Here is a 14,524-nt window from a genome sequence, read left to right as displayed (position 1 = left end):
AGTAAAAGGTGGATGTACAATTCTAATTCTGCTCCCATAAGAAAGTCATCACGATGAGTCATAAACAAAATGATGCTTATAGCAACTAGACTACAACTCTGGGGCGCGCCGTGCCATATTTTTTTCCACTTTTCGCGGAATGTTCCGCCTCATTCATCAGATGCTGTTAAGAGATAAAATACCATCTGAAATACCAGCTCATAGTAAAATTTCCCTAGCATGGATTAACAGCATTTTTCAATCGAGTGCTTAATTAATCCGTAGCACAGTTGTGAAAACTACGTAAGCTCTTACACAGCTTTGAGAATTCAAATTCCTAGTATCTACTGAGATTAGTCTTAGGAGTTAATTGAGCCCTTGCTCCTTCTGTTAGGCTACAAATACAAGTTAGACCACAAGTTTTAAAAAAAAAAAAAAAAATCAAATCGGGAAGGTCTGAAGTTAAACTAGATGACAAGAGTAAGTTTAGGCTGTCAGAGTCAGCAGTTCATTTAGCAAGGAAAGAAATGTCCTGCCTTTGCAAGGCAGAGTTAATGAAGTAACTAATGCAAGCATAGCATAATAATGGATGCACGGTTCATGATAAATGCCAATTTAACCCTCCTATTCCCCGATTTTTTTTTAAAGCTGAAGTTAAACATTTCCTTGCTAATATTTCGTAACAGGCAGGAGAAAGGAGACAGACCTAACATCCAAAATACACAGCTAGAAAACTCGGGTAAGACCTAAATAAAGCCAGCGACGATGAAGATGCCAAATGAAAGCATACGAATTGTATTTCTGCTTCCACACTTCTACACCCAGCATCAACTCCTATTCAAAAGTCAACATTAGGCTTCCATTTACCTATTTACGTCACTGGCAGGCATACTGTCCGATCTATCAGCTACGCTTGGAGATTTCCACAGTCCTTCAGGCACTTGGTGGCTTGAAAATCGTACTCTCCTGGCAAGGCAGCGAGTGTTTTTAAATGCTCTCACCATACAGCACTTTTCCAGTTCTCAGATTTAAGGGCATTCCTGCATTTTGCCTGTTTTTCCAACCGATCTTTTAAAAATACCAGACACAGAATTCTGCGGTATTTCAGCATGCTTCACAAGTTGCCTGTCTCCTTTTAATGACTTCGGCGTTTATGCTTTCAACAATTGCATTCACCCTCTTCTGTCACAGCCTCGCACCGGGAGCTCGCGTGATGTCACTTAATTCCTAAAAGTCTTTTTTCACAGTCATTGCTTTCCAGGATACTGTTTCCCCGTATTCCTTATCTTTAGAGCAAAAGACATTCAATAGTACCCGACAGAACGCTTCTGTCTGATACCGTTTCCCACTGTGTCCAAACGGCCAGGCCTCAATCCCCGACTGCTGGAGAAGTCGCGCAGTATGACCCTAAAGGCCAAGTCTTCCACTGGGCTGCATGAAAGTATATTTTGCTTGAATAGTTCCAGTTTAACAACCGCATAAAGCTTCCCTATTTTTTTTTTTTTAGCTATCCACCAGCATCGCTTCTATCTGTAAATTATCAGCCGTGACTTTCTGTTGACCTCCAAATTATCGAACAACATCAGGCCTCAGACCTTGTCTACCAATTTTTGAAATCGGTCACCGGTAGCAAAAAAATAACGCGTAACAAGGGCTTTCCTAGTACAGCGATAACATGCAAAAGCTAAAATTACACGAATGCAAAAGGCCCATGAGAAAGCACTAGCAAATCGGGAAACGCCAGGATTAAGGTCATCTATGTCACCATAATTTGGCTCCGCAATGCAGGTGCGTTCTGATCCAGCCTTATTGACTCTTCCCACAGAACTGCATCCTTATTATGTCGCACAGACAGATACTTAACAAGCGAGCGCCCGGGTTTTTTTCATCACCGCTCGGCGCACAGCCTCAAGCCTCATCGACCACATGCAATTCCAGCCTCATGAAGCAGAATCACTCATCTGTTGTACCCACCACGGAAGTCATCGGTGCTCCAGAAGCACTCATCTATGCCCACAATGCCCCCCGCTTAGTTTTTCTAAGGGAAGGGAGTGAAACGCAGCAAGACAGATAGACCCACTAATTCTGAGTGCCCAAACTGATACCTGTGACCGCTTTTTTTCCTTTAAAGGAAAATTCATATTATATACATTCAAATCACAGCTCCTATAGATTTCCATGCTACAGCTACGAGATGCAACACTTCTGCAAAGGAAAACAGGGTCTGACACGTAACAGAGGACTATACAATGATACTTGAGAATATGGTTTGGGAACGCCGAATGTTAATTATTTCAGGATAACTGCCTGTGGTCATTTTTAGCCTGCAGCAAATGCAAATCCACTGAAGCCTAGACCTAGCTCATATTTGTGCATGCTTCGAGGCAAGATTATCTGCAGGATAATGCAGGCTGCAGGATATCATAGCAAATCTGTGGCAGAGGCAAGCACAACCTACAATTCTTCAGACTAAAACGCCTTCCCCAAATCATCCTTCTCAATTCTGCAACCCTATGTCAATATATATATATATATATAAAAAAATAATTTTTTTAAAACACTCCTTTCAGGTTCTGTACATAAACATGCAGGACTCTGACAGGCCATCACGTACACAATGACTATCATCACATAATCAAGGATGGTATCAAAGTGCATTGACTCAACAGGGCCAAATTAAGGTGCGATCAGATAAGACGTGCGACAGAATAGTTTCGAAGTTCTCTCTCCACCGTCGAAACTCTACCTGCCCCTCTCACTCCCTTGCACACACTCATTCCACTGACATGCAAGTAACATGCGCTAAAATTAAAGCTCAGGGCTGCAGAACCTTTACTGTTAATTCCTTCCGCTTGGCACTATGATGAACTGAGAGCGCACACACGCACATACACACACACACAGCTACAACATCTCAGCAGAAGGGTGAGAACTTACCATAAGGCAAGTTTTTACCTTCTTACATCCTAAGGCATGTGGTCAGTCTTAATCCTGACATTTTCTAAACTCCAGGCACAGCGTTCATATACAAAGCAAAGCTTATGTGTACAAACTGTGTGTGGATGTGTGGATGTGCGTGTGCACCTGTCCTCCTTAGAGTTTGGAGATCATAAGCCAATTTCAACCAAATCTGGAAAAGGGGTAAGGATCTTAAAGCCACCACAAGTCTCATAAAAATATGCAGCTGGGGAAAGAAGAGAGACCCTCTTGGAGCCCCCTGCTGAGGGAAAGGCTAGGAAGCTCACCCTTGGTTAGACATCAGAGAATCCACACAGGAGAGAGCCGCTGGGAACCAGGCTTCATTAGTTCCGCTGCTCACGGAACTACTTGTTAAAAAAAGCAAACAGAAATTCCAACATGTGGCATCACGCTGACACCCACGTTGGTCATCAGCAATCTTAAGATCCACTGCACAGCCCTCTGCCACTGCAGCTGGGGTGATAAATGACAGCACTGGCCGTTTGTCACCTTTTTCTGGCCTTAGAGGGGGACGAGGTTCTTTGCCAGAGGAGGTCGCATTCTCGTGCTGACACGAGAGACGCGGCAAAATTTAGGAGCATTGGGTTGAGTATTTCTAGGCTTTGGAGGGAATGTGGTCAAACTGTCTGCCTGACACTTCAGACTTAATTCCCGCTTTGCCCGTAGCCTTCTGGCCTGTTGCAATCCCCTCTCTCCTGCACCAAGACCCAGGCCCAAGCTCTTTGCCCACACGCCACAGCCTCCTTACCCTCCACTGCAGTGCCTCCTCCCTATCCCCATTCTCCCAGTTACCTCACATCTCCCCCCTCTCCCCCACGCTTCCATTTCTCTGTCCACATCCCACGCTCTCGTCCCCATCGGTTCTGCTCATTCTAGGCATCTCCTTATTTTCCAGCCCCTAGCAGACCTGCCTTTTTCTTCCTCCCCTCAGTCCTGGTCCTTCAGAGCTGATCTCTGTGCCATCTCTCCCTTGCAAACACACTCCCCATCGCATCCTCAGCTGCACTCCCTAGTTTGTAGGCTCTAGTCTTATCCCTCTCCTCCTTTTCAATTCCCATCTCTGCTCTACCAAGTTTCCAGACTTCTTGGACAAAATCAGCTCCAGGCCCTGCCTGTATCTCATTCTTGTGACATTTGAACCAAGCAGTGTCTCCTCGCACCTTGTCCTCGTGCCCATCAGAGGCTACCGGCAACGCTGGGCACAAAAGACTCCCTTCCGAAGCAGAAGGAGCAGTTGTGACTGAAGGAAAAGCATGCTTGGCCCTTCAGCGCTAGTCTAGAAGATGCTTCTTGCTGCAGAGAGCATACACACGTAGCCCAGCCTCATACAGAAACTGAGAGAGGTTAGAGTGTATTTATCTCTTCTGTGGAGACGGACAGTCTGGTCGGTGCCTGGAGTCATGCAAGCCTCAAGAAACGTCAAAGAGGACATAATCTTCGCATATATCAACTCCCGAACTATAAAGCATCTCAGAGCACGCTTGACAGATTCTTTTCCAAGCTTACAACTTGGCCAAATTTGACCATATTTTCACAGATAGATATGGCTTACAAAAGCCACAGCCAGCAGATTTCAAATCTACTCAAAACCACGGGAAGTCCACCAAACAGCAATGCTAAATCCAGCATAGGGCCGAAAAAAAGGCTTAAGATGAGACATGTCTGAGAACATACCCACCTGCCGTATTCAAACCACTGGCTCCCCCTGTGCCCCTGACTTCCACACTAAAGAGAGCCTCCATCCAGCTGCTTCACACTCCACAGCTCAACTCTGCTTCTTGCTGAGCCTTCTAAGGCTTCTCCGCGCTTTTTCACCCTGGAGGTACCTCAGAAGCTTCCTACGTCTTGCAGCGGCTTGTTGTCTCCCAAACCCCCTGCCGTTCCCACAACCTGGTGAAAGGAGGGAAACGCAGAACCGGCGGTGGGGAACAGGGAGCTTCTTGGTTACCGCATGATGGCAAGGCCCTTCTCACGCCTTTTCTCTTGGGGTCCTCCAACGCACAGCTTGCAAAACCATTCCAGACTATCAACTGGTATCCGTCCTAGCCTTTACGAACTTAATACTGGAACCAAGCAACGCCTATAAAGAGCTCTCTTCCTCTTGCGAAGAAGAAACTATTTAGAGAACTGTTTGTCAGAGAGATTGAACTGATGACCCGGCCCAGATAGGCTGAACCACTTCGTCAGTCTTCTCCACTGATCACATCACACCACAAACTTCTAAAGGTCCACAGGTACAGGCACCGAAACAGTACTAAGAAACAACACTACCGTCTCCAGGACCTACGCTTGCTCTCTCTTCCCCAGCACCTTTCAAAGCACTGAGAAAAAGCCACATGCTTCACGCTCCCAGCATCTTACTAGAAAGACTCTTGATGCCAGTCTCGTTTTCCACAGAAAAAAGTAAATGCTACAAAGATGTCAGGGAAGATTAACAAAGAACTGACAATGAATCCAGACAAGACTGAAGCGACATTACTCATGAAGGAAAACGCTTCACAGGGCTGGGTTAGATGCTGTCCCCTGCAGGTGCAAGCGTTCTTCTAATAGCACAAAGCAAAGCACCGAGGACTCTGCCAGACAAATCCTAAGGCTAGATATCCAAGATCTGCAATGAGCACCATCATTAGCAAAAGCCTCACACCTTTTATTGCAAAGAAAAAACCTCGTCACGAAGATTCTTGCACCACTTTCACAGCAGACTAGCAATTCCCTTCTAGAGAGGACACAGCAGCAGAACGGCTGCCATTTGCTGGAGCAGGAATCTCTACATTCAGTAGAGAACGGGATGAGCTGCGAGACGAGCGTCACCTTTGTGCTCCGATTCCTTCCACGGCTGCCTGGCTTTGCTGCCCGTTCAAGGCCTTACTCTGTCTTTGCCCATACACTGGGAGTCAGGAATTAGGGAATCAGCCACCTGCCCAGGCACCCAGGACAAGAGAGCTCACAGAGCTCCAACAGAAACTTAGAAACAAAAAAAAATAAATTAAATTTGCTAAAATAACGCCAGGCTTTAGGAATTAGGTATTAAAAAAAGAAAAACTCATATTGATCAATATAGTACAACTCCTTTCAGGCATCCGACTAGATTGTCCTCAGCGTATCATCGTAAGAATCAGTGAAATCATGCAAACGTAGACGTATGAATACCACAAGCAACTCCTCCTCCAGCCTCAGAAGGGAGCAGGAGTAGGTGAACCTCACCCACAGTCTTAATTTAGCTAGGATATGCCTGCATGCTGTAGTAACGGGAACTACCCGAATCATCCTCTAGAATGCAGAAGGAACCCAGGAGTCCTCAAAGTTTTAACTTGCAAGTCTATTCACATGTATATTATGGAGAAACGATTTTACTGTATTTCACCAAGGTTTTCTCTCCCACAGCTCCAAGAGAAGATAGCATTTCCCTTTATTTTTCCAATAATATTTTTTCGTTCCAAACTTGCACGTGGAAAGCATCAGCCAAAGAGGAGATGCCAAGGAGGGCAGAAACGCTCCGTGGCGGTCTTCAAAAAACTCTCAATTTAGCTATCTGGCACCTCAGCTCTGCTCAGAGGAAGGCCTGCTTGCGATGGAGGCTGGAGGAAGAGGCAGAGATACCACGCTCGGATGTTTAACGTGAAGACAGGAAATCTTTCCAATTACATGTTCCTACATATAAACTCCTTCGTTTTTTTCCCAGCAAAGTCTTTTTTCATGAACTGTTACACAGACTGTGCGTGTTCATAAAGTTTCTGCTGAGTCACTCCACCTGGTCTTGGGCATTTTTTTCCAAACTTACAAGTAAACAAGGAGCTATAATTAAAGCCTTGGTTCAGCTTTAATTCTAGTGCTCACTGCCAATTGTGTCCCCTGTAAATACATATTTAACAACCTAATTAGCAACCCAGACTGTAAGCAGGTTGAGTCGTGTGGAATTGTGGCTAAGGCCCAAAATAAATGGTGGGATTACAAATAGCGAGCCACCTAACACTCCCACCCCTCCTCACCATACGCTGATTATATTTTCAAAGTGGAAGAACTGGGACATTGGGTAAGAGAATAAAAAGGCTGATCCAAGCTCTGGTTTTGTACCCATTTAACTGTATTGATTTAAAAATGTAAACATTGTTTAAACGCTATCGTTAAAAACGAAGCGGTGCCTGGAGCGGATGCACTGACTCTGTGTAGATGCCTTCATGTTGTTATGACTTAATTCCACAAACATAACTACATCTGTGCACAAAAAAAAAAAAAAAAAAAAGAAAGAGGGGAAATTGTTCGAGACAGGATCACGGGCACATAGGAGGGAAGCGAGAAGAGCTAGGGACCATCTCCTGTTTCTGTTTCCATCTGGCTACTCCTTTGCCTCTTATCGGTCTTAATCATCCCTCAGACACACCTATCACCAAATCACCCGAGCTCCTGCTTCCCAACTAAGACAGACCATCACATTTCCTCCCTAGCACGGGCCTGCTCTTGTCCGATTCCCACCTTTCCTAAAACATCCACATTCCTTATCCTCTGCTTTAAGTATACCCTCCTAGTTAATCTCTCCCTTTCCCACCACTCGCTTGTAAACTCGAGCCACATCCCTCCAAGCTCAGAAACCCAACCTCAGGGCTCAGAACTCTCCCCCCTCTTATCTGATACCTTTAGGGCTCAGAAACACCCTTATACCTAATTCAGAAATATATTTTTTTTCCCGTTTTGTTGGGAATGCTGAAATCGGAGATCACAAGGGGCAATGCACACAGGAGTGGACGCTATCACCACAGTTCACTTCCCGTGAAGCGTGTGCCTCCGGTTTGTAGTCTTTACACTGGCCAGACTGGAGTCCTAATTCGGGGCACCCAGGTACACCAGAAGTGCTCCAGTTGCACCAGAAGCGCTCCAGTTGCACCAGGCCGCACTGCATTCCGCGGTACACCAGCCACGCTACCCAGCTGTGGCATCAAGGATACGGCTCAGCCTCCGTAACACCCTGGTCATTAACTAACGTAGTAACGTGAACAGCTGTATATTCAGGAAATCAAGGCTGTCCCCCAAGAACGAGCTCCTTAGTTTTGGGTCAACCCACCAGCTTGCAAACATTCCTGATTAGAGAGAAAAAACTCTGTCTGCAGCTGAAAAATTCTCTACTCAGGGACTCTACAGGGAAAAGGCAGAGATCTCTTCTTCCCCGTGTAACCCTCTGAAGGGTTAAATACGCCCCCAGCCCCGCGCAACGTTACAGTTGAGATTTAATGCCGCTCCCCACCTGTATGTCTTGCCATCCTTGTGCTGGTCCTCATCATCCTCGTTTGACAGCACAAAGGGGTCGCTCATCTCTGGCAGCCCCGACTCCTGCAATCGTTTCTTCTTCCGGCCCCGGGGTGGTTTGGGGGCAACTCCCCCACCCCCGCCACCCCCGCCACCTTCAGAGAGGGTGGTCGTCCCTTTCTTGGACAGGTCAGGAACCACCTGGAGGGCTGCCTGCGAGCCAGGGGGTAGCGCAGAGACAATCATGGGAGCTGAGATGGGAAAGGTTTGGGCAGAGGAGGCTGTGGTCACCAGGGAACCTGATGGGGAAGTTATCACCAGACCAGGACCTGCAAAGACAGACAGACAGACGGAGGAAGTCAGTTACGAGATCTCTAATTATGTCCGACCTCCTTATCCCACAGAAGCGAGCTTTATACACCTCCTTTTGACTACAACCCCAACAGAAGAGTAGCCTACACGTTCCCAGTCTCCACTGCTGGAAGTCAAACTTCCAGAAAGAGGCTGGATGCATGGAGTGCCGAGAGATTCACAGGGAAACCATGCCAAGGCAGTCCACACCATTGGTAAGGCTAGGAGTAATCTACAGCCCGAAAAGGATTCCCCAGGACCCTCCGCACCCGTATCCCGGAGTCTCCTTCACACGTTGCCGAAGTCTTTGGGGTCCCCTACCTGCTGTCATGAGCCCAGCAGACTGCACTGGTACCACGGTGATGTTCTGAGTCACGGGGGCTTGGCTGTGCGGCGTCAGCTGCTCCGGCTTGGTGTCCGAGTCCATGGAGATACCAGTGGGTAGGGCCACAGAGGTGGGCACTGTCAGCAAGGCGGGGTAGTGGGGAGGAGCCAGGCTGCAGCCCTTCTCTGTGGGCAAGAGCTGCTCCTTCATCTTGTTAATAAACATGGTGTTCTCAATCTAAACGGGTGGGAAGAAGAGCTTTTAGGATACCCTGGCGCAGCTTCTCCCAGCAGTTGGCTGAGCAAGAAATGCAACAGAAACGTTTATCGCGCGTGAACCTCTAACGGGAAGCGAGACCAGCGTAATACGATGGAAGGCAAAGATCTTACCTGTCCCGAGACGGTGGGCACTGCTGGCCAGAAGTACGGGGAGGAGTTGAAATGAGATTCTTCCATCCTAGCTGGGCACAGGGGGGAAGAGGAAGGGGGAAGGGAAGAGGAATGGAGGAGAAGGAAGACAGACAGACAGACACACACACACAAAAAGAACATTAAACCCAAAGAGACTCCAACATGGAACTGACTCAGTCGAATGCTGTGACAGTTCCTTCATCTCCCCTTTCTTATTTGAGCAACTTCTCCCCGCTTTTGAGCTATCTGCCCAAATCCAAAAATTATTTTCAGGGGAAAAAGGTGTCTGCTATTCCCACAGGCTTGGGTCCAACTCAAACGCCTCTTGCCCAATAGTCCTCCATGCAAAAGAAAAAAAAGGACTGACTACAAACCCAGAACACCTCCAAAATTCCCCAATTATCATCCACCCAAGTACATGGCATAAATGAGGAAGTCTGTGCATCTGCAAGCAGGCAAATACAGCTGAAAACCATTTTTCACTGTGACAGACAGTCGGACCCCACAAGCAGTGAAAATTTTGGACCCTGCCTGTCCCTCCACCCCAGCTCAACACTAAGGACCCAGATGCAGCAAGGGGACATTAGCGTTGTGTTACACAGGAAGAAAAGACAGGCAGAAAGAAGAAAATAGACTTGCCCAAGATAACAGACAGCCACAGCAGACCAAGAAGTCAAACTTCGGGCTCCTAACTTCCTGCTGCCCACTGCTCTGACCACCCCACTCTCGGAAGAAACCCGCAAATATCACTGGATATTCCTGACAGACAAGATCCTCCTCTCTCATCCAACGGGACTAAGCAGCAGGAGAAACAACCTGACTACCCTGCCTCTGAGATACCCTGTTTCCAAGTGAGATGGTGTCACGGCTCTCCGTTGCCCGTTTCATTCCCATCTTTGGGACAAGATTCTGTAGGACTCTGTCCCCAGTCGAGCGCCCACTGCGCCATCTCAACTCTCCGCGCAGTCGGGAGGACCAGTTAGACACCAGTCAGCCCTCTGGAGAGGGAGGCGTAATCTCTTTAGGAGCACCCGGCTGAAGAAGCCCTTTCCGTTCTAATCCTTACATTCCTCTGTGTAACAGCGTTAGCGGACAAAGTTTGCTACGCTCGTGAAAACGCTATTCAAAAACTAAAGAAATTCACAAAAGAATATTTGGTGAAGCAGAAGATGCACCCGTTCCTGAACAAATTATGGCAAAAGCGGTTGGTAAAACCAATGTGGTAAAAACGATGCTCAGAGAACGTCTGGCAGAGCGAGCTGCTTAGAGAAAGCGAGCACAGTAGGTTTCTCATGCAGCTACCTGCAAATTGTCCCACTCCCACTTCTGTTATGATGTGGCAGTAGTCTAATTAACGAGTAAATATTGTTTCTGAAGGGCCTGTCTCATTCATCAGATAAGCTGAGGAGCGTGCCCCGAGTCGCATGAAACACTTACTTTCCAGAAGTATATTAGGGCAGAATAAATACACGTGGAATTGCTGCGTGTGAGCTAAAATGCGAAGATCATTTTCCTCTATGTAGAGAAGCAGTATTTAAACGAACCCAATTACCTGATAATTTTGTTTTTATGAATTGCTCACGCAACAGCAAAGCCAAGTATTCCTGCCTCACTCACTCACTCCAAATCAACCAATAAACACACTTAAGGATGAATTATTTACCTTGCATCGGTGGCATGCAGTCAGACTGCCAGCTGCCTGACTGAATTACTCGGGATTTGCATTGCTGTGATTCAATCAGAATCTGATGGGGCAAGACTCTTACCTTCCTTCCTCTGCTTTCTTTTCTGAGCCAAATTAATTACTAAGTACACTGCCCACAGCAAGGCCCTGTGTAGGTAACGCTTAATTACATGACTTTTTTTTTCCTCCCACAGGATGGACACACATGAAGAGATAACGCATTCTTGGCAATGGAGCACCACCTGAATCAAGAAGGGGTTTCTGTTCGGAATGTCAAGTTTGGGGTTTGGGTTTTGGGGGTTTTTCTTTGTTTGTTTATTTTAAAATAAGTAAGCCCTTATTTGCTCAGCTTCCACATCAAAAACATCAAAGCGAACCTGATTCTGTAAAAACATAAAGTCTCTTGTAATAATCAGATGCATTTTTCCAAATAAACTTTGTAATTGTCCAAGACTCCCCTGGATTCAACTGCGAACTTCAGGAGTTAAACAGAAAGATGCCAATTTAAACAAAAATCTCACAACAGCTTGCTTATTTAAAGAGTACAAGGTATGAAAGGCAACTCCATTTCCAGATTCTACAAGCCAGCCTAGCACAGGCGAGGGCACTCAGCGGCTGCCTCCCTCCACCCTGCCAGAACTTCACGGAGCACCTAACTTTTGTTTGCTTAGTTTACAAAGCCTGCAAGTCAAAATAAGGCTCTTATTGATTCTCAAAAGATGACTACGCGGGTTTCGTTAAACTCTCTTAGAATCCACCTCCCCATCCAAAAAGCCTCACGCTTGAGCGGGTATCAGGCCTCAACACTTTTGGCTTGAAAGGCTGAAGTGTGATGAAGTTATAAGAACGTGGAGGAAAAGGAGAAACGGTGTAAGAGTTGAAGCTTTCATGCAATCTCACTAGCAAGCCAGTCTTCCAAAGGGAGAAAACAAAGGTGAGGTTCCTCCACCAACCTACTGCCCTGATACCCCCGGCTGCCCCTCCCCTACCCCGCTTTTAGGCTAAAGGGTATTTTGAAAACATGCACCCCTATTCGCAGCCCCCACTTTAACGCTGCTCACACTTACGTTACCAGAACTCTGCACGTAACCCTTCCAATTGCTCTATAACTACCAGACATGGGCTGGAGCTTCAACCCTGTACCACAGCACGTTCCCACTGCAGTGCCTTCATCATCCCAGCTTCCACAAACAGGCCAGAGATGGGACCTTCTTCCTATTCACCAGTCTAGTATCAGACAGATGTCAACGTACCCTCCTGATATAAACCAAAAACACCTTCTATGTACAGACCACAAATGTACATACACCAAATAAACAACCCGGTGAACCAGAGAACTCACAGGGGACAAGGAATCTGGAGTTTAGATCTCAGAGTACTTCACAGAATCGCATACTTAACGTGCTGGACTTATACTTCTTTGCAGGTCATCACTTTAATCATAAACACACAGATAAAAGCACGTGCAAGTACACGGTGAGGTAGAGGCTGTGTTTCTGGAAGGCATAATCAAGGTTGGACAGGCAGGTATTTAGAGGCTGACTTTTAATACGGTTTTTGTTATTCTCCAGACACCTCGCTTTTATTTTCTATTCGGTGTAGAGTTTTCAGTTGACAAAAGGCCCTGAGTATGACACTCGGGAAGGAGTTACCACGTCGTTTTACGCCTGCCCGAGATCTTTGTTCAATAACAAGGAGCTTTTGGGCGTAATTGCTGCAAAATACTACGGATGCTGAAGGCCACGCAGGCTATTAGGTCAAATGCAAAAAATGCCTCCACGAAGCTCATGAGCACTAAAAAGTTGAAGCGCCGCTATATCTTTAGAACGAGCACATCTGGATGCACATCAGGAACACCCCAAACATGCCGGACCGAGGCCTGCACCCCAAACCCGCGCACCAGAGCGAGAACAACTTTGGTGCCGCTCCCTGACACGCGCGCCGCCTCCGCCCCAACCGCCCGAGCCTCTGCGGGAGCGGGCGCCTGGCAGGGGACGTACCCCGCGCCTCGCCTCCCTCCAGGCAGCCGGTCCCCTCTCCCGCACCCCGGCTGGGACCCGCGGCCCGGCCCGTTCCCCCCCGCGCTGCGGCCGCCGGGAGCCCGCGGGACACCGGGGGGGTGGGGGGTGTCACTCACGCAGCTCCGGGAGCTCCTTACCCCTCTCACTCTCCCTCCTCTTGCATTTCTCCTCCTTCCAGGGCCGTCTCTGCAAACAAACCGCCAGGGTTACGGGGGCGCCCGGGGCCCCGCATGACAGCGGGCGGCGCAACGCGGGGCCCCCGGCCCCACCGGCCACGTCCAGCCCCCGGGGGAGCGGCCATGGGCGGGGGAGGGCGCTCCCCGCGGGGAGCGGCCGGGATGGGGGGCGGGGGGGCCCGGACCCACCTCCCCCCGCGGGGCCCCGGGCGCACACGGCGGCGGCGGCGGCGGCCGAGGACGGGACGCGCCGCCCGCTCGCTCCCCCCGCGGCCGCGGAACGGGCGAGGCCCGGAGCGCGGACTCCCCCCGCGGCGGAGCCCCCGGGCTGGCGCTGCACCCGACACCGGGACGGAGGGACGGGCGGGCGGGCGGGCGAGCAGACAGACCGACCGACCGACCGACGGACGGACAGACAGCCCTCCTCCGTTTCCGCTTCCGGATCGCTTCGGCCCCGGAAGTCCCGCGGCCCCGGCCCCCCCCGCCCCCACAGCCGCCAGCCGGCCGATTACCGGGCACCACCCCCCCGCGGCCACCGCGACCCCGACCCCGACTCCAGCGGCGGCAGCGGCCTCCTCACCGGAAAGAGGAGCGGCGAGTCGCTTCCGGGTCAGGGGGCGGAGCCCGCCTCAGCTCTTCCGGGGCGCCGACCGGAGCGGAACGCCGTCATCGGCGGCTTCGCTTGAAAAAGAGGCGGAGCGGCAGTAGCCGCCGGCCCGGGGCAGGTTTTCCCTTCAGCGGAGCCGTCGCTGGGGCGACCGGACCGGGCCGGACGCGGGGACCGGGCGGCGGCGGGCAGGCAGAGGCGGGCGCGCGCTTACCGGAAGTGCGGGGAGCCCGGGCTGGAGGAAGGGCGGAAGTGGCTGCGCCGGCGGGCGGGCGGGCGCGCGGCGTCCCCGAGCCCGGCCGCGAGCCCGCTTCCGGCCGAGGCGGCCTTTCCCGCCGTGACGTGCGCCGTGCGGGGCGGCCGCCCTGATGAATATTCATGAGCCCCCATGAATAATTCAGCGCCCCCCTCCTCCTCCTCCTCCTCGCCTGACGGCCTGCGGCCCGGTGTCCTTGGCCCCGCTCCGGCTGCGGCAGGCGTGAGGGCGTGCCCGCCTCAGCGACCGCCCGGCCTGCGCCTCCTGCCCGGCGGCCCACGGCGGCCCACCGCCTTCCCGCCCCGGCTCCCCGCTGGCACCCTCTCCGGTGGGAGCCGCTGGGTGGGCTCGGGCGGCCGTGCCAGCCCCGGCGCCGCGGGGCAGGTCGGTTGGTCCGGAGGAGCTGACCCAAAGGCCGGCCGCCACCGCCCCGGCCCGGTCCTTCGCTGGCTCTAGCGCTTCCCTGGCCGAGCGCCTTCCGAGCGCCAACCCAAC

The 14,524-nt window shown here is 50.3% G+C and overlaps 1 protein-coding gene across 17 annotated transcripts in view; it reads right to left on the bottom strand.

Moving 5' to 3' along the window:
• The window catches only part of ZNF384 (zinc finger protein 384), a 28,290-nt gene extending 14,404 nt beyond the window's left edge, over positions 1-13,886 (bottom strand). Inside the window, exons 1-8 of one of the 17 annotated variants that reach the window (XM_082304766.1) lie at positions 13,747-13,886; positions 13,128-13,176; positions 12,312-12,465; positions 12,037-12,226; positions 9,265-9,331; positions 8,872-9,112; positions 8,198-8,528; positions 3,225-3,302 (exon numbers count right to left, since the gene is read on the bottom strand). In XM_082304766.1, the coding sequence (XP_082160892.1) occupies positions 3,225-3,302; positions 8,198-8,528; positions 8,872-9,112; positions 9,265-9,331; positions 12,037-12,089 (770 nt within the window). In that variant the 5' untranslated portion in view covers positions 12,090-12,226; positions 12,312-12,465; positions 13,128-13,176; positions 13,747-13,886. The other 16 variants (XM_082304759.1, XM_082304762.1, XM_082304769.1 and 13 more) reach the window with 16 other exon arrangements.
• Positions 13,887-14,524: the final 638 nt, after the last annotated feature.

The sequence above is a fragment of the Platalea leucorodia genome, assembly GCF_965183815.1.
Source record: "Platalea leucorodia genome assembly, chromosome: 2".
Lineage (NCBI taxonomy): Eukaryota > Metazoa > Chordata > Aves > Pelecaniformes > Threskiornithidae > Platalea > Platalea leucorodia.
This window is presented reverse-complemented; position numbering and strand designations above follow the sequence as displayed.